General features: G+C 48.0%; 1 protein-coding gene across 2 annotated transcripts in view; it reads right to left on the bottom strand.

Annotated features, from left to right (window-relative positions):
- Window positions 1-17,251, bottom strand: part of TCERG1L (transcription elongation regulator 1 like) — a 97,360-nt gene extending 80,109 nt beyond the window's left edge. For both annotated transcript variants that reach the window (XM_042791920.1, XM_042791924.1), the window contains exons 1-4: window positions 16,862-17,251; window positions 15,436-15,582; window positions 14,511-14,691; window positions 1,195-1,386 (exon numbers count right to left, since the gene is read on the bottom strand). In XM_042791920.1, the coding sequence (XP_042647854.1) occupies window positions 1,195-1,386; window positions 14,511-14,691; window positions 15,436-15,582; window positions 16,862-17,125 (784 nt within the window). In that variant the 5' untranslated portion in view covers window positions 17,126-17,251. The remainder of the gene's footprint in view (window positions 1-1,194; window positions 1,387-14,510; window positions 14,692-15,435; window positions 15,583-16,861) is intronic.
- Window positions 17,252-19,621: the final 2,370 nt, after the last annotated feature.

Raw genomic sequence — 19,621 nt, 5'->3', positions numbered from 1 at the left:
CGACCACCCAAGCATCTCAGTGCAGGGAAGAACACATCTGGCATGGAATTCTGCTTTTTCAACACACATGAAGAATGATTTTTTTCCCCCCTCTTTCCTTTGGATTCTCCTCCAAGATGCTCCCTTACAAACAGGCAAAATGGTTTCTGTGAGTCGAATAATATTTTGTGGGAAGCACCATCAACTCCCTGCCCTATAGCAGCAATTAGCTCTGTTTTCTCTTCTTATACCAGTACCATCCTCTCTCGACGAAGTCTGAAAGACCTGTACCTTTATTCCTATGGGTCAGTTTGTTCTTCAGACTCCCTAAACACAAAAACCCTGCCGTACGCCCTTGGCAGGCGATTCTAATGACTGCTCAACAGGAACAATAATTACTGAGGTACATTTCTCATAAACAGATTTCATCTGAACACTGAAAATCATAACTGCATACCTCCTGCGAAATTCAATCTCACTGTATCTTGCTGTGTTACACTTCACGTACCAAAAAGATGGAAAATGCACCCTAATTTAAATTTTCAACTTAATTGGTACATAACATTTCTAAAATATAGCCTTCAGCATTCAAAGTACAAACAGCTTCAAAAATTACCCTAAAGACTTTAAATCAGTCAGATTTCCACAGTGAGTCAGGGGTGACGTAGTCCTTCCCCACCTGTCATATTAAGAAGGTTGCTACACAAAGTCATGCTAAGAAAATAGCATTTTTTCCAGTAAGCAACCACATCTAAACCTATCAGGAAAAATACAAAACCACGGCTACATCCTTCCAGCGTGTTTTATAGTTATAAACACCCAAACAATCTACTTAAGTCTTAATCGAGTATTATTGTATGTCAAGCAGATACCTTTCAACAGCCGACATTGCAACCCGGGGATCTGCTGCAAAGACTCGGTGCCACCAAGACCCCGTTTTCTTACAGAAGTCACTAAGGTGACAGAGGATGCAGCTCAGATACCACCTGCAAACGTCACAGCGACACAAACACTGCAAACGTAGGTGGAGCTCTGAACTCAATTTTAACACGCAATTTCAGACAACACCTCCAAACCCCACCAGAAGAAAATAACTTTAATTCCAGATTATAAATGCCACCTGGATATTTACCAGCATTTGCTACACCCAAACTCACACTCAGAAGCCTCCCTGTTGCAAAGTGAATATAAAAAGCTGCTTGTTAGCGGCCTTACCTGGAAAAGGCGAAGCCAAAATGGGAATTTTGATGGGTGAGAAGGTCAGCACGTGGCAGGGCTGGACGTGGCTCGGTGCCGGGGGTCCCTGGGGGGCTTCGGGCTCCACCGACACCACGGCGGTGGCGGCCGCGGCGGCCAGCGCCAGGGCCTGGTTGCTGCCGACCGGCTTCAGGCTGTTCTGGCAACCACCTGCGGAAGGGGGAGACGCGACAGATTTTATTTTTGAGTGGAAACGGGTGGATTTTACGTCAGGTGATGTTTTCGGCATTCCGAGCTTCAACGCGAGACGGAACAAAAGTCCGCGGCATTTCCCACGCGGCCTCCGCTGTTTGCACGTCCCCCTTAGTGAGAGACTACATTTTTAATATATCATCTAATATATTTTTATCAGGACCCTCAAATCCCCTTTCCCAAACGTTATTCTTAAAGTCCTAGCTTGTGGTTGGTGCATTTTTAGATATTAAAACCCCATATATGTGAACACACCGTTATAACCTAGAGGGACAAGACAGTAGTGAGTCATATATAAACTGTGCAGCGTTATTAACTTTAAATGAAAAAGATCTCAATAAAAAATTCAAATATTTGAACACTTTGGTTGGCATTTTCTTCAGCTCCCACAGCTTCATAATGATGCATGACTGCCCTTATTCTGAATTTTCCTAAATATAAGGTGTCTGATTTCAAGTCTGAATGTTTTTGTCATTTGCTGTATTGACCACCCAATGTTATTGTCACCCGCTCGGCTGTTCTCCTGTCTTATGCACACAAATACCTGAGTTTCACAAGTTTAATGTACTAGTATCCTTCATCTTGAAAGCACACCTTGGAGGAAACTTCCAGTGTTTTTTACATGGGAACTCTGAAGTCCCCCAGATCAAGGCTCAAGTGCACTTTGGACAACGTAACGTTTACCTTTAAGTCTAGCAAGTTTGCGGGAAAGACCTTCAGAACTCAATCTTGGCTAAATATGTTAAATAAACAAGAAAATGAGTAGTAAGAATCTTAAGGAGAAAACCTAATTTGACAAACACCAGCTGTTACTCCCTCTACACTGAGCTATGTATTCAAAAATTAAGCAATCATTAGCTTATTATGTCATTCAGCAAATGTTTTCAGTTCATGCGGAAATCCTTCAGGCAATAAGAGCCAACTGTAGCTCTGCAAAAAAAAAAAAAAAAAAAAAAAAAAAAAAAATCACTATTTGATCAGACTCCTCACTTCAGGCGTTCTGTGAGTTTGCAGGATTTCACTTTTCTATGTGCATAATTGTGAGGAAAAGGGGGACTCGGGTTGTGGCCACGGGGTGCTGCAAGGCAAATGCAGCTGCGCAAGCTCCGTTAAATTCACATTATTCCCCTACACAGCTACGTAGCCCTGACACCTCACCCAGGCTTCTCCATCCTGCTCTGGCTTCAGACACCTAAAGTTTTGACTTTCAGATGCCAAATGCTACTTTACTCTCAGTTGGCACCAGGGAAAGAGTGGGTCAGTGGTTTTTGGAAAGGAACCTGCTTTGTTGCAGATAAGTCGAAGCTAATTGGGGCTCCTGAGGCTATCTATTATATTCAGTTTTGGCAGCTTTGCTCCTAACACTTTACAAACAACTATTTACCAACAAAGCTCACTGTACATTAGCAAAACAGAAGTAAAATATTTTTAGTAAGCATCACAAAAAAACCTTCTATTACTTATACTGCGTTTCTCAATGCCAAGAAGAATTCACTTAAAACACCTTCATATGCACAAATTAACAGGCACACATGCAAAGAAACCCACAATTATTAAAGTTTTGATCATTCAGTGACAGCTAGATGAAAAGCAGATAATTCTGACAAAGTGACAATAGAAATAAAAAAAAAAAATACACAAAAAAAAAAAAAACAAGACATCAGTGTCTAACTAATCCAATCGTTTAATACAAGTTTATTGTTTATTCACCTGAGGACTAGCACAGACTGTTCGGTTAGGTGAAACACTTGGCCTCCAAGAGCCTGCACTCAGTCCTAATGTGAGCTGTTGGCAGTTGGGAATAATCTACAAAACATCTTCTGTAACTCTTATGAAAACTAATGTTGTCTAGAAAAAGTCTTTTTCTGCTGACTTCCTACAGGGTACATGAGCAGGAAGGTTGCTTACTTTTGATTTGATTCTTTTATTTTGGAGAAGGTGGTGCAATTTTCCCAAAAAGAGCCCGGGAAAGCAGGAAAATAATGTAAGCCTTAGTTGCTTGGATAGCTGAAATCTTCCACCAGCACAGATGAGTAATGCTCCTGAAGCAGGGCTTCCTTATTAAAGTTTCATCAATCCCCTTATTAAAGTTTCATCAGTCAGTTGAAAGAGAAGTTTTGGTGATTTCCCTGCCTTTGATGAAGTTCTCTCTCCCTCTCTCCTGCTAAATAATTCCCTGAAGAAAGGACTACCCCAATAATTGTTAATATTTGAGAGGAAAACACGGACAGGGTGGCTGGCGGTCATCAAGTCCACTCTCTTGCTTTGCAGTCAACGGAACAATCATCTCAGCAATTTATCAAGCTCTAACAGAACATACGATTTGCCAAAGCAACTGGAAGCTGGCCCAGGACGTGACTTGTTGAGAGAGAGAGACTTTCATCTGCACTCAGCATAGCGGGAGAGAAATTCTTCTCAGAAATAAAGCAGATTTTGATGCAAGTATTTCCAAAAAACTTCTTGAAAGGGTTTTTTAAAAATCATCATTAATCACCCGCATTTACATTAGTTTCAAGAGTTGAATACCTTGAAAATAGTAGTAAAATATTATCATCAATATATCCTTGAGGGAAAACAAAACCTGCAATTTTTTTCCTAGCAATGCTGGTTCCCCCAGATTTGTTTTTTTTCCAAGAAAAACGACATCCTGGGCAGTAAGGTAGTACTAGTCTGCTGAAATAACAAACCCCATTTCCACGTCCTTCCCCAGCTCTGCACCTCTCAAGCAGATTAGGGGGAGACATCCCCGATGGGCAGCACGTTTTGATGTGAAGCAGCTGAAGAGCAGAGAGCAGTCGAAGACGCAATGAAGAGATTATTCAGAGAGAATTCAGATGGTGGGGAAATGTGGTGAAGGCACTGGAACCAGGCAGCCAAGCCACCACAAAGGATGACGCGTGCTCACCCAATATCTACCTCGAACATCCGCGTGGAGAAGGGTCTATGCACAGAGCTGTAGAAGAGGGGCCGTTTCTGTCGTGCCTTCTCTCCTGGCACAGCATCATCTAATAAAAGTTTGTGAATTTTACCCCATGTCCTGTTCTTGGCCTAGAAGACCCGTTGTGAGGCGGCAGATCGGGACCCGCCGGGCGCATAACGGAACCGGCGGGTACCACTCCTGGGGTAGGAGAAGCCAGCCTGGGCCACGCTTGAGAGAACAGCTCAACCTCCACGGCCCAAAGCCCAGCATGTCCTTCGCAGGACGCTGGGAGCAGGCTGTGAGCCTTCCCCACACCGGTACGCAAACCCGACAGACGGACGGACAGACGGGGCGGCCCTACGGTCCCTGTGCTAAATCACGCGCCACAGTGCACCGCCCCGGAGGGGTCGCCGAGGCCTGCCAGGGAGGGAGGAGACCACCAGCAATAGAAAAGCCAACCCCAGCGAGACCCACCAGACGTACCGTGTCCAGCACAGAGCGTCCTCTCCAAAAACCACCAAACCCCTCCGCTCCCCCCGTCTGCACCGGCGCCCGCTCTACACTCACGTACGGTGTCTGCAGCCAGAGCACAGCCAAACCCGCCTTCTGGCTGCTGACGTGGCTAACGCATTAAAAACAGAAACCCCGAGATCTTCCTCCTTGAAGAACAAACACTCAAAAGAAGAGAAATTACTTTATTTAACAAAACAAAAGACTACTAACACTTGTGAGATACCAAGTTCCACTCTTACCCAAAAAGGGCAATTCAAGACCTTCCCCTTCAGAGAGAAAAGTTACCAGTACTGTGAAAACCTACTGTACAGACAATGTAATGAATTTTAAATTGCATTTGATTATTATAGTCTTTTTTCAGTCTTTGTCTTCAGTTTTGACTACAGGGAAACATCGCTATCAAAGCGTTGCAAATATCTTTCCCAAAAGATCCACATGAAAAAAAATTTCAAGCGGGTTAAAGACCTTTTGAACTTTTCATCTGTCTTCCAAGAAAAAAGTATTAATACACACAAGTATAATGTTCCTGGTATCTTTTTTTTTAACGATTAAATGAATTGCTGGGGTTTGCTTATTCTTTCAGCCCCTGAGCAAGTGCCCAAAGGCCCTGCAATGCTCTGCTGCATTAGCAGGTCCTCCTCCAGGTGAGGACCAAAAGACTCCAACACAGACACTGACCCGGCTGCCTCTTTTATTTTGCCTGGAGTAGCCAAAAAGACACAATTATGGCACAAATGGATTTCCACTGCAATGTGCTGATCTGTCCCTATCCAGGTGAACGCACACCAAGCCGACGGAACCACACAGCACTTGATTTCTGCCAAAGCTTTCCAACCACCAAACCTCCTGTTTCAGTGTTCTTCCCCATGCTAACCCGTGGTAGTTCCGCAAGAGAAAAGACACCAGAACTCAACGCTACTAGGGAAAAATCACACCAAGCTTCCTAAGGGATCTGAAATGTTTTTCATGTATATTTAAAATATTTTTTTTTATTTTGAAGGCTTTCAACTTAAACGCATATGCTATGGAAGTCATGTAAAGTTAAGCACCAATTCAATTAAACAGAAGTCAAATACTTTGACCCCAGAGTTAATAAAAGTTAGTAACGCTGAGGTCCTAAGCCTCACCCATGGAAGGCTGTGTGCCATTCTCACTTCTTTTTAAAGCAATATGCAAGCTCCCTATTTCTAGCCATAAACCAACTGATCACTTTACACCCCGACTGCTTGTCAAGGCCAGGTTGGACGGGGTCTGCTGGAAGGTGTCCCTGACCATGGCAGGAGGGCTGGAATTAGATGACCTTTAAGGTCGCTTCCAACCCAAACCCGTCTGTGATTCTATGGCTGCCTGCATCCCTGGGTTTTGGGGTTTCCCTGCTGCCCGCCCTGGCCCCGGGCACAGCACCGCTCTTCAGGCACCCTCACTCCTGCCAATTTTGCCAAGTTTGCTGCATTCAAGCACTGCACAGTCCCAGCTGCAATTTTTTTTAAAAAAAAAAAAAGTCCATCGTTTGTGATTACAAAGCCATTTCAGAAACATTCGCTGGATCTCAACAGGTGCTGCCCAAACCAGTTACAGCCTGGAACGGGGCGCTTGCGGGACACCGGAGCCACAGCCCGCTGGCACATTTAGACAAGGGCTGCACTGGTCCCGGTGTAAATCCGGCATCGGCTGTTGCTGCCAGGTGGGCAGGTGGGGAGGAGGGAGCGACGACGATGAGCTGAGGTGGCAGCTCCATCGCACCCACATCCCCCTGGGGAGACAGAGATCACAACCCGGCCCCGCGGCCACGTCAGCGCGAAGGCGACAGCCGTCATAAAATACTTAACACTGCTTAGCACAGAAAATACTTAACGCCGAAGATGTTTGAGAAAACAGTCCCAAAAGGAGCAAAAAAAAAAAAAACCAAAACTGAAATGTGAATTATTATTACCCTTTATTCCCTTCCTCTTTGTCTGCAGAGTCTGTAAACGAGATCTTTTAGATGACAGTTCTTTATTAGACTGTTATCACAGTTAAAACTGACAACTGGCTTTTGATGGAGAGGGTAAAAAAAAAAAAAAAAAAGAAGGTAGTTGAAAGGCTAAAACATCGTTGCTTCACCCTCCTTCCTTGAAGACGAAGCATTAAAAGGGGGAATTACCACAACAAAAGCTGTGTGGCGAAGGGTGGTTTCTGCCCCACCAGCCCCGCTCCTGCGGTTGCCAGCTCCCAACAAGCAGCACTGGCACCAGAGAGGCAGTCTTGCCCAGTTAATCCATTAAAACACAAGATATTAAAAAAAAAAAAGGAAATAAATAAATAAATAAATAAATAAATTAAAAAAAAACCAACAACAACAAAAAAAAACAACCCGCAACATAGCAAAACCTGATGATTTACAGAAGAAAATTTAGCCTTTTCTGCTTGTTTTCCCCATTCCTCCCCACCAGAGGGACAGCCAGCAAGGGAAACCACCACGGATGGGGTACGGCAGGACGCAGAGAACTGAGAAAAAAAAAAAAAAAATTCTCAGAAGTATTTCAGCCATCAGTTAGAAATTTGGGATTTCTGTTGGAGCATCTGCAGAGCTGATAAAAAATGATCACATATATAAAAAATGATAGCTAGGTTTAAAAGGCTACTGATTATAAAAATGCTAAATTTGAAGACACGAGTATTTTAATATAGATCTAATACATATAGCTACACGTAAATATACTGGCTTCAGTACGGCCAAGGAGAGGCTGGCTGGATTTGGATTCTCCTCTCTCTCGGGGGCTACCGCCGGCTCCGAGCAGCCAAGGAGGGGCACACGCTCCTTGAACTTAAAGGTTAAATTCTCAACTTCCTCAATAAATTGTCCCTCACACTGGTAGAAGATCTGCTGCAAGATGCCAAGTGGAAAGAGGTATGAGAAAAAGGGGGAGGTCCAAGTTGGGTGGCTCAGGGGCAAACTTCATACCTGTAGACATTCTGTTAAAATTAGGATTTTTTTTTTATTATTATTATTAGCTAAGTCTCCATAAATGGATAGCAGCTAGGATGGTAAGTTACTTTTATTATTGTTTTATTCGCCAATAAGATTGGAAGGCTGTTTACTACAAGCCCTTGAGATCAAGGAGGAGCTCTTCTCCCTGCTTGCTCCACTCAGCTCTCTACCATTTAAAAGCTATTTTCTGGTGCCAGAAAGTCAAGAGGACCAATACTCTTCAGTAGACTCAGATGCCATTCCAGTTGGGTACTTTTTTAGAGATACATTTATTCTAGGGAAAGATACACACAAACTGTCAATAAAAATACGTTTCCTTTCCAGAAGCAGTGAAACCTTATTTTTTTCCTATCCCCAGGTAGGCTGTGTGCCCTCCTGCCCGACTGCTGGCCAGTTGGCCAGGCTGGGCAGCAGTGGTGGTGGTGGGAACCTGGTGAGTCTCCACCAGAGAAAAACGACCCGAGACTTGGCTCTGGCAGCAAAACTCACGTAGACACTTACAAAAGGAGGAGGCAATGGGGAGCGTTATTTAAATTGAGCCCACCCCTGCGTAACACCCTGCTGTTTGAGCACCGAAGGCGCCAGGCACGTGGGAAGGCTCACCTGGTCAGCACTGCCACTCCACATCACGACAAAAATTTCACTTTGTCCCTCAGCAAAGCGCATCCTTGAAATGTTGGGCTTGAGCTTTGAAGATGGAAACGCGGCTGCGTCTTGGTTAACCCCCTCCTGTCACGCTGGAAGGGGTCAAGGCCAGGTTGGACGGGGCTGGGAGCCCCCTGGGCTGGGGGAAGGGGGCCCTGCCCGGGGCAAGGGGGGTGGCACCGGGGGGGCTTTGAGGTCCCTGCCAACCCATTCTGTGATTTCTTACACAATTGGAACTTCACTGAACAGCGATCTGCAAACGCTCCGGCCCGCCTGCTCGCCGGGGTGAGCCCACCCCTGCACCCCAGTTTGGGTGCTCTCCCGACGGTGCCCAAGGACCAGCTGGGACTTCACCCCCGTCCCTGCCTGCACGCAATGTCCCCCCGGTCACACCTCAGGGCTTGGCCCCAGCCATGGTTTTAACGGGAGCTTCCGATGCCTCTTGCAAGGAACTTTGTCTTTTTATCAAGCAGAAATCCTTGCAGGACCCACAGCACGCACATTTGTGGCACCAGTGCTGATTGCACGTGGTCTGAAATGTCAGCTGCTGAGCAACTGAAGCTGCATTTATCCATCAATAAAGTGAAGCAACGGATTGACTTAAATAGCATATTCATCCCAACGCACAGGAAAACATATTGATATCCCCATCTTCTGTAGCGCCAAGGGAGGAAAAAAGCTTATTGTCTTTTCCATTTGTAAACTCCAGCTATTACACGAGGCTGCCAGTAACAGCACCACTAACAGCTCACTCTTTGCTCACATGCAATAAATAAAAACACGTGGCTCTGCAAACGAGCAGCCTCTGCAAATCACTGAGATGTGGATTTCTTCATGATGAGGTCTTGGGGCCAGGTAGGACAATGCTATGAAAGGGTCAGAACTACAGGCCTTTCCCAGAAACACATTAAATGCAGTTTTATTGCTGTAAATGAAAAAAAAAAAAAAAAAAAAAAAAAAAGATAACTGGGCTAAAGTTTGCATTTAATTTGGTTAGATAACAGAAAAGGCACCAAAAAAAAAAAAAAGCACAAACTTAATAAGCAAAACAAAAACTTTGTAAAGGCTGTGATTATAGTGAAGCACTCCCAGAGACTTAATAAAGCGTTCGTCTCTGCTGTGCCTGAATGCTCCACAAATAAAGAGGGTTTTCATGGCATTTCAGGGATATTCAGGTTCCTGCAGTGCTATTCTTGTTTTGCAAACAGGGAGCCCCAGCACATGCACATTAAATATAAGAGAATCCAATTTGAGAGGCCCAAAACCTGAGTACTTGTAAATACACAAGTGCTTCAAATATAAAGCTTGTGTTTAGGAACTACAGAAGGTTGGAGATCCTGCATCACGTATTTCATAACTTAAAGAAACATAATAGAACCCAAATTTAACACAAAGCAACCACATTTCTTCATAGATTTATAATGTCTGAAATTTAAATTGAAATTATCCAGAAAACTATATCTGTGCATATACGTGTATATGCATATAAATTCTGATACTTGCTATGACAAATATTGGCTCAGTTCTGTAAAAGTTAGTGGGATTAAAAGAAAGAAAAGGACACTAACAGGAAAGATCAAAATTTTAGTCTACATAGGATTGGTAATGCTAAAGTAATTTGGTGAAAGGATATACACGAATTCTCATTCTGGCATTTCCAGCTTGGACACGAATGGATGAAAGAACAAAAAGATTGTTATTGAGCAAAGAGACACTGTGGAAATGTAGAGGCAGCAATGAAGCTTTAACTTGGCAGAAAATATTTTCTATTGAAAAATCATTCCACAAGAAGGAAAGAAGAAGAAAAAAATAAAGGCAAGCAAATAAAATATCTGATTTAAGAAGGCTATTTTCCTTCAAGGCAACCAACACTGAAAAACACTGAAAGTCTTCATTCCAGGTTAGATTGCCCCTGTTACGAATTAAAGAGTACTCTGAGCATTTAGTTAAAGATGAGAACCATTAAAAGGCTTTCAGCTCCTCAGCGCCTCCTCCCAGCACTCACGGCTCCGAGGAGGGTCCCTGGAGGAGATCCCCAGGGACACGAGGGCTTTGCCATAACGCCGCCTTCTGCACCCACCGCAGCAGCCGGCACCGAAGACACCCACGGTACCAGGGCTGGTACGGCACTCCAGACCAGTAAGAAAATGCAATTTATGTTGAAATGTATGTTAAAAAAAAAAAAAAAAAAAAAAAAGATCTATTTGAGGACTGTCAAACTTAAAAACGGAAACAGATGTTCAAGTGTTAGATTTTTGTTTTGATGTTGAAACGTTGGGCTTTCCTCTGCTCCGAGCAGGGGGGGCAGCATCCGCGCTCCATTTGCCCAACCACCCAGCAAAGCTCCTGCACACCCTCCTTTTCCAAGGTTACACAAGCCCCCAGACTGCTGCCCAGCAGCTGCCCACAGCTCTCGCCCCTGGAAACTCTCGAGGGTATTTATTCCACCTGCCACTGGCAAGATTTAGAGGAGCAACCTTCAGTTGCTCCGCGCTCGCAGAACTGGTTGTGGCCTGTTCAGGGAGGGGTGGGAAGCTCTTCTCACACCCGAGGGCCCTGCCTCTGGGTGTAGACAATCTGCACAACGCCCTGAAATGAGCTGCAGAGTATTATGGGCTTCAGCAAGGACCGTACTGGTTCTACTGGAGCACCCAGACGGTTGGGTTTAGCATCGCGCTGGGGCTCCCTGGAGCGCCTGGGCACACCATGACCACAGACATCAACTCGCTGCCTCGGCGAGCGGGAGGCAAACCCGCATCCCGAAAGCCACCACCTCAACTTAACAAAGCCACGTAATTTCTGACCTCGGTGGGGGACGCGTCCTTCCCTCCCCTCGCCGGCCGTGGGCTTTGCCCGGTGCGCTCCCCCGCAGCGATCGCGGAGCACCTCTGGGGAGCTTGGCTTCTTGAAGAGATGGCAACGCGTTTCCATCTGTATCTCCTGCTCCCTCCCCTCGTGGGAGGCTGGATGAAAGGCTTGTTCTCCAACGTTCCCTGGGAAAACCTTCTCAAACTAAGAAAACCACTTTGCAAGGAACCACCATCGGCCGGCGATGCTCTGGGGAGCCAGGAATGCAGAACTGCCAGAACGTACCTTCAAACATGTAAATTAACATCAACAATAGTAAAAGCAAGGAATGTCATGTCCTGGAGGGCTTTCGTCTAAGGGGTGTCACCACGGGGTGCTGGCAGTGGTCCCACGTCCCACCGACTGGTCCAACGTCGGGCTCAGGATCAAACCAGCCCTGCCTGCATCCCCACGGCAGAGAGACAATGCAGGAGGCAGGAATACAAATCCTTTCTCTGCCAAAATATCTAGATGCTGCCTTGCCTTCCTCACAAGAAAATGCAGTATCCAGTAGACATAAAACAAGCTATCATTCCTGGGTGGGAAAATAAAATGTCACTATTCACTTTAGATACACAAAATGGTAAGTACATAAATTCATGTTTTGCAATATGCGCGAGAATAATAGCCGCTTCCTTTTCTTACAGAAAATAACACCTTCTAGTAGCTGGAGCTCGCAGCTGTTAAATTATGTGCATTACCATTCGCCAGACTCCAATGCCTCATTTCTTTATCTCTGTAACATTGCTGATACATTGAGAAAACAATTATATCATTACTGATAACTGTGGAAGGCAAACCTGCAGTAAGACAGACTTTTAGAATGAATACAGCCACGTAGCCCGCAAAAAGCTTATTAACTTCTCAGTTTCAACCACTTAGTTAAGCAATTTGCTCTCAGTATTTTTATCACTCTTCATATTAAGTGTAAAGATTATATAGGAAATACTTCAAGTACTACCATGACGCTTTAAGTACGACCGCGTGCTTCTCTGCGCCAGCTCCGGAGCTCGCGCGCGGCCGGGGGTGGGACTGCGTCAGCACCGACCACACCGGGCAGAAATCAGATTTCGAGAGGGATGGGAAGGTTTAGAGAGAGGGTTGAGGGGTCTCCGTGCTGCTCCCTGCACCTCTCCCAACCCGAACGGGAGCTCGGGGGGTTCCTGAAGGGCTGGCAGCCAACGCCGAGCGCGCTGCCGGAGGAAGAGCTGGATCCACCTGATGGTCCCCTCTGAAAGCAGGTCTGTGCGTGCAAACCTTGTCCGGAGGGAAGAAAAATCTTCTTTTCTCTGCGCTGCTCACTGCCCCCAGACGTGGCATCAGGCTGGGAGGGCCCCTGTCCCGCCAGGCGCCCCTCCCCAACCCGCTGCCCGGCGCGCTCTCGCTTTACATCTCAAACACCCCACGTGAGAAAATATTTCGACAGCGCATGTGATATTTCACTATTGTAATAGCTCAGTATTGCATGTGGTATTTCGATATTTCGATGTTCTTTGGAGGTGTTTCGATGTTCTTTGGAGGTGTTTCGATGTTCTTCGGAGGTGTTTCGATGTTCTTCGGAGGTGTTTCGATGTTCTTCGGAGGTGTTTCGATATTCTTCGGAGGTGTTTCGATATTCTTCGGAGGTGTTTCGATATTCTTCTGAGGTGTTTCAATGTTCTTTTGAGGTGTTTCAATGTTCTTTTGAGGTGTTTCAATGTTCTTTTGAGGTGTTTCAATGTTCTTCTGAGGTGTTTCAATGTTCTTTTGAGGTGTTTCAATGTTCTTTTGAGGTGTTTCAATGTTCTTTTGAGGTGTTTCAATGTTCTTTTGAGGTGTTTCAATGTTCTTTTGAGGTGTTTCAATGTTCTTCTGAGGCGTTTCAATGTTCTTCTGAGGCGTTTCAATGTTCTTCTGAGGCGTTTCAATGTTATTTTGAGGTATTTCGATATTCCGAGGTATTTCGATATCTCACGTGAGAAAACATTGAACTATTTCCGACCTACATCAACAAGCGACGGGCTGTGGCTGCCCTGCACGGCACACCCCATCACCCTCCCCATCACGCCTGTTCTTAAAACCAGAGCCGGGGGCGGCGCGGCGTGCCCCCGCAGCACCCCGGGAGGGCCACGCCAGCGTCAGGGCCGCGGTGGGCTCGGTGCCCAGCGCTCCAGCTGAGCACTGGGCCATCCTGGCAGGAGGAGCCAGCAGCTTGCTGCTCCGGCTTGCTACAGCAGCAGGATGGGGAACCGACGCGGGCGGTTCAACACGTTCCGACACAGAACAATACGCCCCGCTCGTTAATCAGCCTGGCAAACGAACCCAAACGCCGGGGATCTCTTCCCGCACGCTCGCGCGGGGCGTCTGCGTGGCTGGCAAAATGCACGAAAACTTCCCGCGGGCTGCACGGCTGCAAAATAAGAAGCACTTCACAGGGCAAAGCCCAAGGGAAGAGGGGCTCTGCTGTCAACCAAACGGGCATTACCTTCGATCTAAACCAGGACAAAACACGGACGGCGAGCCATTAAGAACATCCTAATTTGGAATTTAAGAATATATGTTAGGGGTTTAGACATCAGTAGCGCTTTGTCACTTAACCTTTCCCATGAAACCACTGCTATTTTCAATTACTACCGTGGTACCGAAGCAGATTCAGCTTTGCTGCAAGGTATTTTCTGTTCTTTCCCAAGTAAAAAGCTTAGCTCTTCTGTTAGCAGCTGTGCCGTACCTGAGGTATGCAGAGTCATGGAATCTGTGTCACAAATATCGCTGTGCCCGAGCCTTAATGAGATGATGGATCAATTGCTCTTCTCTACCAATAGCTGCCTGCACAGACCACACCAAATCCTTAAACTCAGAGGCCAATAGGAGAATTAGACACGAACTGGGCTGCAAATTGAAAATAAACCAACTATGTTGGGAGCAGCTGGCCCCTTTGTACCAGAAGCCGACAACTAGTTATGGAATAATCTGTGTACAATCGTCTGTAATTACACGTGGTCTTCTCTTTCTTTAGAAGCAGTTTAGAGGATGAAACGCACTTTGCCATCAAGGGTGAGATCAAAGAAGAGATTTTCAGGTGAATGGAGCTAAACCCTTAATGTAGAGAACAGGTTATGCATCTCTGGGAGACGCATTTGAAAAAAAAAAAAAAAAAAAGTTTTAAAAAAAAAAAGTGAAGCACTTAATTATTTATGTCCTACTGACCTGGTATCAGCTGAGGTGCCAACACCACCGTGGGAAGAGGCCTGGAGGCAGCAGCTGGCCTGGCTATGGCCATTGCTACTTGATTTGTCATTAACAGAGGTTTCTCATTTCCCTGGAAGAGCCTGGACTCCTCAGGATGTAGCCACGCTGAATCCAGAGCAAATGCATTATTCAAGTATATCTGTCCAACATAAATAAAAGCAAGTTAAGGTTTGAGATGCAAAATTCAGAAATAAAAGTGAGAATAAAGTATCTTTAACTCAATATTATAATACAGGTAGTCTCTCAAGCTGAGGACAAACTTGCGAAAATAGATTGATTTCTGTTCCATCAGTGTCATAGGCAGGGTTTAGCTGAACATTTAAAAATTAACCAGCTTTTAAGATGATTAATGAGCTGATGCAGCATCACAAAAAGAAAAGAATAGCTGAAGGCAATTGTCCCCCAGCCACAGCTACTCCGGAGCAAGCCCATCAGTAATTCAGATGGCGAGAGGGGTGAGGCAGGGACAGGGGACAAAGCCACCAAGCTGTGTTTTAATTATTCAGGAAGGTAAATGCATAGATGTGTAGAGACGTGGGCGGGACGAGGGCGCAGGCCTGCCAGTAGCACCCTGGCATCCCTCTTGGGGAAAAACAGCGGAACTACCAAGAAGGCAGGGAAAACGGCAAACTCTCCCAAACATGCCCCATAGTAAAATGAAAACATTTTACTCAACGTACTGAAGATTAACATTAAAGCCATTTTAGTCGTCTGAAACCCTCCGAAAAGCGCAGATGTGGAACTGAAGCGGCCTCCCCCACCACCCAGCCCCACACTCCGCCGCCGCCCTTCCGCACACCTCAAAGCCTGGGACGTTTCTCAGCTTTTATACTTTACACACCCGAGCCTTAAAAATACGGCAGCATACCGAGATCAGACTTACTTTGCAGTTGGGTAGCCTTTTATCGATCCAGTTTTTCCCAGCATGAGGCGGAACCGCAGATGCGTACACAGGTGGAAAAACAGGAACAAACTCCACGCTGGAAGAAGGTGAAAATCCTACGACTGGAGAATGCGCTCCAAAGATCCACTTGGGGGGGGGGGGGGGGGGGGGGGGGAGAAAACGGGAAGGAAAGTTAACAAAACGATTTTACTCCGAGTAAACTGATGCTTTTCATGATTTCTTCATTACATAAAAGATGAGCACAGAAAATTTCCACGGTGTCTCTTCAGTCCAACAACCATTTGTGTTTCTTTAGGCGTTATACGGTGAGTGACACACGGCACTGGCATTATAAACTGCTTTAGAAAGCCACAAATCAGCAGCCCGGCAGTAAAAGCAGCGCTGGGCTAATGGCTGCTGGTCGCCAGGGAAGCTTGGTTTTTCTCTGCTCGCACAGAATCTCACATAACCAAACAAAAACATCACTAGAAAGTGTTTTTTAAAATTTGTCTCGAGGCAAACAAGAACCAAAGGTGATGTCGGCAACGTATTTTCTCTTAACTTAAATTCATTTGGCAAATAGGTTCCCACAGTAAAACCACCTCTGCAGTTTATTTAAGTGGTCTCACACTGGGGAATAATTGATGTTACTGTTTCATTAGACCCAGCACTACCTATTTTCTCCCTCCCACTCACTCTGCTCCCAAACCACAAGAGACGCTCGTGCTCGAGAAGGCTGGAAATCTTCACATGAAACCGAGCGGATACTACAGAGCCCGCATCTCTCTTTTATTTTTACTTCTTGTAAGGGAAATAAATAAATAAATAAATAAAATAAAGACGAGGCAAAACTACGAGTACAGCTTCCAATGTCTCTGCTGTAGCGGGACAAATGCTTCAGCCAGAACGCTTTGCTCCCTCGAGCAGCCTTCTGCCAGCAATTAATAATTGAAATATTTGCCACTGAAGAGACGGGCACAACTCAAAACTTTCGTCTTTATGCCTATTGCCGAATAGATAAATAAATAAATAAATAAAAAACAAATCAAACAACCCCCCGAAGCGCCTGCCGCTCGGGCTGGCTGCGGGAGCGGGGCCGGAGCATCACTGGGCTCCGGTTGCGGCAGACGCGCCCCTGCAGCTGCCGGTTATCGGGGACCAGCGGGGCGGGGGGGAGGGGGGGGACACACCACCCCCCACCCCCCCCCGCCCCATCCCTGGGGTAACCCCCGCTGCGGGGGTCCCCGTGTCCCGCACCCCGCCCGGCACGGAGGCAGAACGGGGAAGGTTTTGGGGGGGGGGGGGGGTGTTAGAACCGGGAGCGGGGGGCTGGCGATGGGCTTCAGGGAGGGGCGTGGGGGGTGGGTTTGGGAGGGGGGGGGGTGTTTTGTAAAAACTTGATCCCCGGGGGGGGGGCTGCCCTTACCTGGCCGTGGAGGAAGGCGGCAGCGTGTTGCTCGGCGGCAGCTCGCAGCGGCAGCAGCGGCTCGCAGGGGACGCGCCAGCCCGGGCCGGCCCGCAGCAGGGCGGGGGGGGGCGGCGGCGGCAGCAGCAGCGGAGGAGGAGGAGGAGGAGGAGGCGGGGGGGGGGGAGCCCCGGCGGTAGCGGCAGCACCGACCCTGACGAGCCCCGGGACCACCCAGGCCCATGGGGGGTCGGGGGGGGGCGGCCAAAGCAAGGGCGGCGGCATCCTACATGGCCCGTGGTGATGGTGGAGGGGGTGGAGGGGGGGGTGGGGGGGGGTGGGTTGGGGGGTTTGGGGGGGGGGGGGGCGGCGGAGCCCACCCGGCCGCCCCGCGCTCCGCACCGGCGCCGCCGCCGAGTGAAACTCCGGTTACCGGCGGGGCTCCGCCCGGTGATGGGGGGGTGGGCGGGGGGGGGGCGGGGGCAGCGCTGGGGCCGCCCCGCGGCGGGGCGGGAGATGGAGGGGAGGGGAAAGGGGGGGGGGGGCGGGGGGAACACCCCGGTAAGCGGCCAGGGCAGCCGCCGCCGTCAGCCTGCCCCCCCCCCCCCCGAAACCTCGGCGCGGGGGTGCTCAGCGCTGGGTGCCCCACCCCCCCCACCCCCTCGGCTGATCCCGCTGTGGGTCCTCATGGGTGGGGGGGGGGGGGGGGGCGCGCATCTTCGGAATTAAGGGGGTTTGATATCTTGGGTCTGTGGAGCATCTTCCCCCCTGCCGGGGGGTGGACCCCGGTATCCCAATGGAGGCTCGGGGGGGGGGGGGGGGGGGGCGGGGGGAGAGGCAACGCAGGACGAGGCATCGAGAAACCTTCTCGGGGCGGGGGGGGGGATGTGCGGCAGAGGGTTTCCATGCCCCACGGCCGCCCCCTCGAACGAAGCCCTTCTCCTGCCCTCCGCAGAAATCCCGGGACTCTGCTCGCACGCAGGAGACGGGCCCCGCTCCTCTCGCTCCTCCCACCCGAGAAGGGCATCGTGGGGTGCCCCGGTGCAGCGCAAACCCGCGGGTGCTGCTGCTGAGGGGGTGGGCAGAGACATCCCCCCCACCCCCCTCGCGACATCACCGCCCCACACCACTCGCTTCCTTCTGCCAGGCCGGGGAAGAAGCTGTTGGTAGCTCCTCGTGAAAAATTGAGCTGAGATGCTTGGTCACGGGTGAGCTCTGGGAGCGAGGAGCCGCACTGGGTGTGAGGATGGGAAGGGAAAAGGAGCGCTGAGCTCCTCTGCAAACCCCCGAGAGCTGGTTCCCTGCCCCAGCCCGGGCTGAAACCGTCCTGGCAGGGCGAGCAACTTGTTTGCTTGCAACCTGTGGGCTTGTTTCTCCTGCCTCCTCCTCCTCCTCCTCCTCCCTGCTCTCCATGGCTGAGAGGAGAGGGGAGCTGAGCAAGCCTCTTCTCGCTGCTGACGGCATCGCAGCTTCCAGCCTCTCTGGCAAAAAAAAAAAAAAAAAAAAAAAAAAAAAAAAAAAAAATTAGAGGAATGAATAACAGTAAAATGGGCTGAGCCTGGGTTCGCAGAACATACGAATGCTTCAACTTTATGGTTTAAAAGCATCGCCTGTGTTTCTCCGCCAAGCCACCAGCGCTGCTCCGGCTCTCCATCCCAGCGGCGCGGCAGGAGCTGGCACGGTGGGAAAAGGCAAAAATATCCCCCCGCACCAGCCCCGGGTTTGTAAATCACCGCGGCCCCGGAGTGTCAGAGCGCGGAGGGAAACGTCCTTCAGCAGGATTATGCAGCCGTACGTCAGCAAACCCGGGGCTTCTTCAAACCGCCCGGAAGAAAGTCAAAGGTCTCACAAATTAATCTTTGCTCCTCAGCCTCTCTAATTCTATTTGGTGTGCAAAGGAATTGGATCTCCCGTGGCAGGGAATAACCTTAGTAAAGGTGTAATTCCCAAGAAGTTTTCAAATCAAATTATTATGATCTGTGGATAAACGTGAGATCAGGGAAATACATTGCTTGCAATTATCCTTGGAGAGATGCTGGGAAATACAGATTTGAGTAATCTGCAGAGTGACAGAAATCAGATAAAGAGAAGATCACTTCTAAATGTTTTGGTGCTTGGCGATTTGTTAAACTCAAAAATCACTTCCTCCTGGTAATTGTAACTGAACGAGGAAACAGAAACATAATGATAACAACAACAAAACAACAAGTTGTTTCCTATAAAATGCAGCAGCCCTTGAGTAGTCTGTTTTAAATGCAGCAGTTCCTCTATAAAATGCTGAGAATAACAGCAAAACAGAACATTTTATTAGTGGCTGGAGATTTCTTTTGGGGAGGAAAAAGGTTGAAAGAGACTTTGAAGAAGTTCCGCAGCTGTTTGTGTCCGTGCACCTCCGCGTTCGGTGGGCACCCCTTCATCCCCCCTTCACCCCCCCCGGTACAGCTCCCATTTCCCGCCCCCACCCCACCACCGTCAGGGCTGCTTCTTCTATTTACTGTCCAGAAGAAAGATTGTTTCTTGGAGGACTTTATTTCCCATATTGAAACCATGACTAACATCAGCCCATTAAAATTACCAAAGACCAGCCTAGATCCAGCCTCTGGGTAACTATTTAAAGCACAGATCAGAGTGTTTTTATTTAGACCATCCAAAGTGCTGATTAATACATCACAATCCTTCTCATCTCTTACCAGTGGGCAGTCTCACTAAATACTTTCCTACTCTTAGACGGGAAAGGCTGTATGTGAAACGTGGCTTCAGAAAGTGTCAGCTCACCGGGGT

Source organism: Tyto alba, unplaced genomic scaffold (genome assembly GCF_018691265.1).
Source record: "Tyto alba isolate M040663 unplaced genomic scaffold, T.alba_DEE_v4.0 Super-Scaffold_1, whole genome shotgun sequence".
In the NCBI taxonomy this organism is placed as follows: domain Eukaryota; kingdom Metazoa; phylum Chordata; class Aves; order Strigiformes; family Tytonidae; genus Tyto; species Tyto alba.
This window is presented reverse-complemented; position numbering and strand designations above follow the sequence as displayed.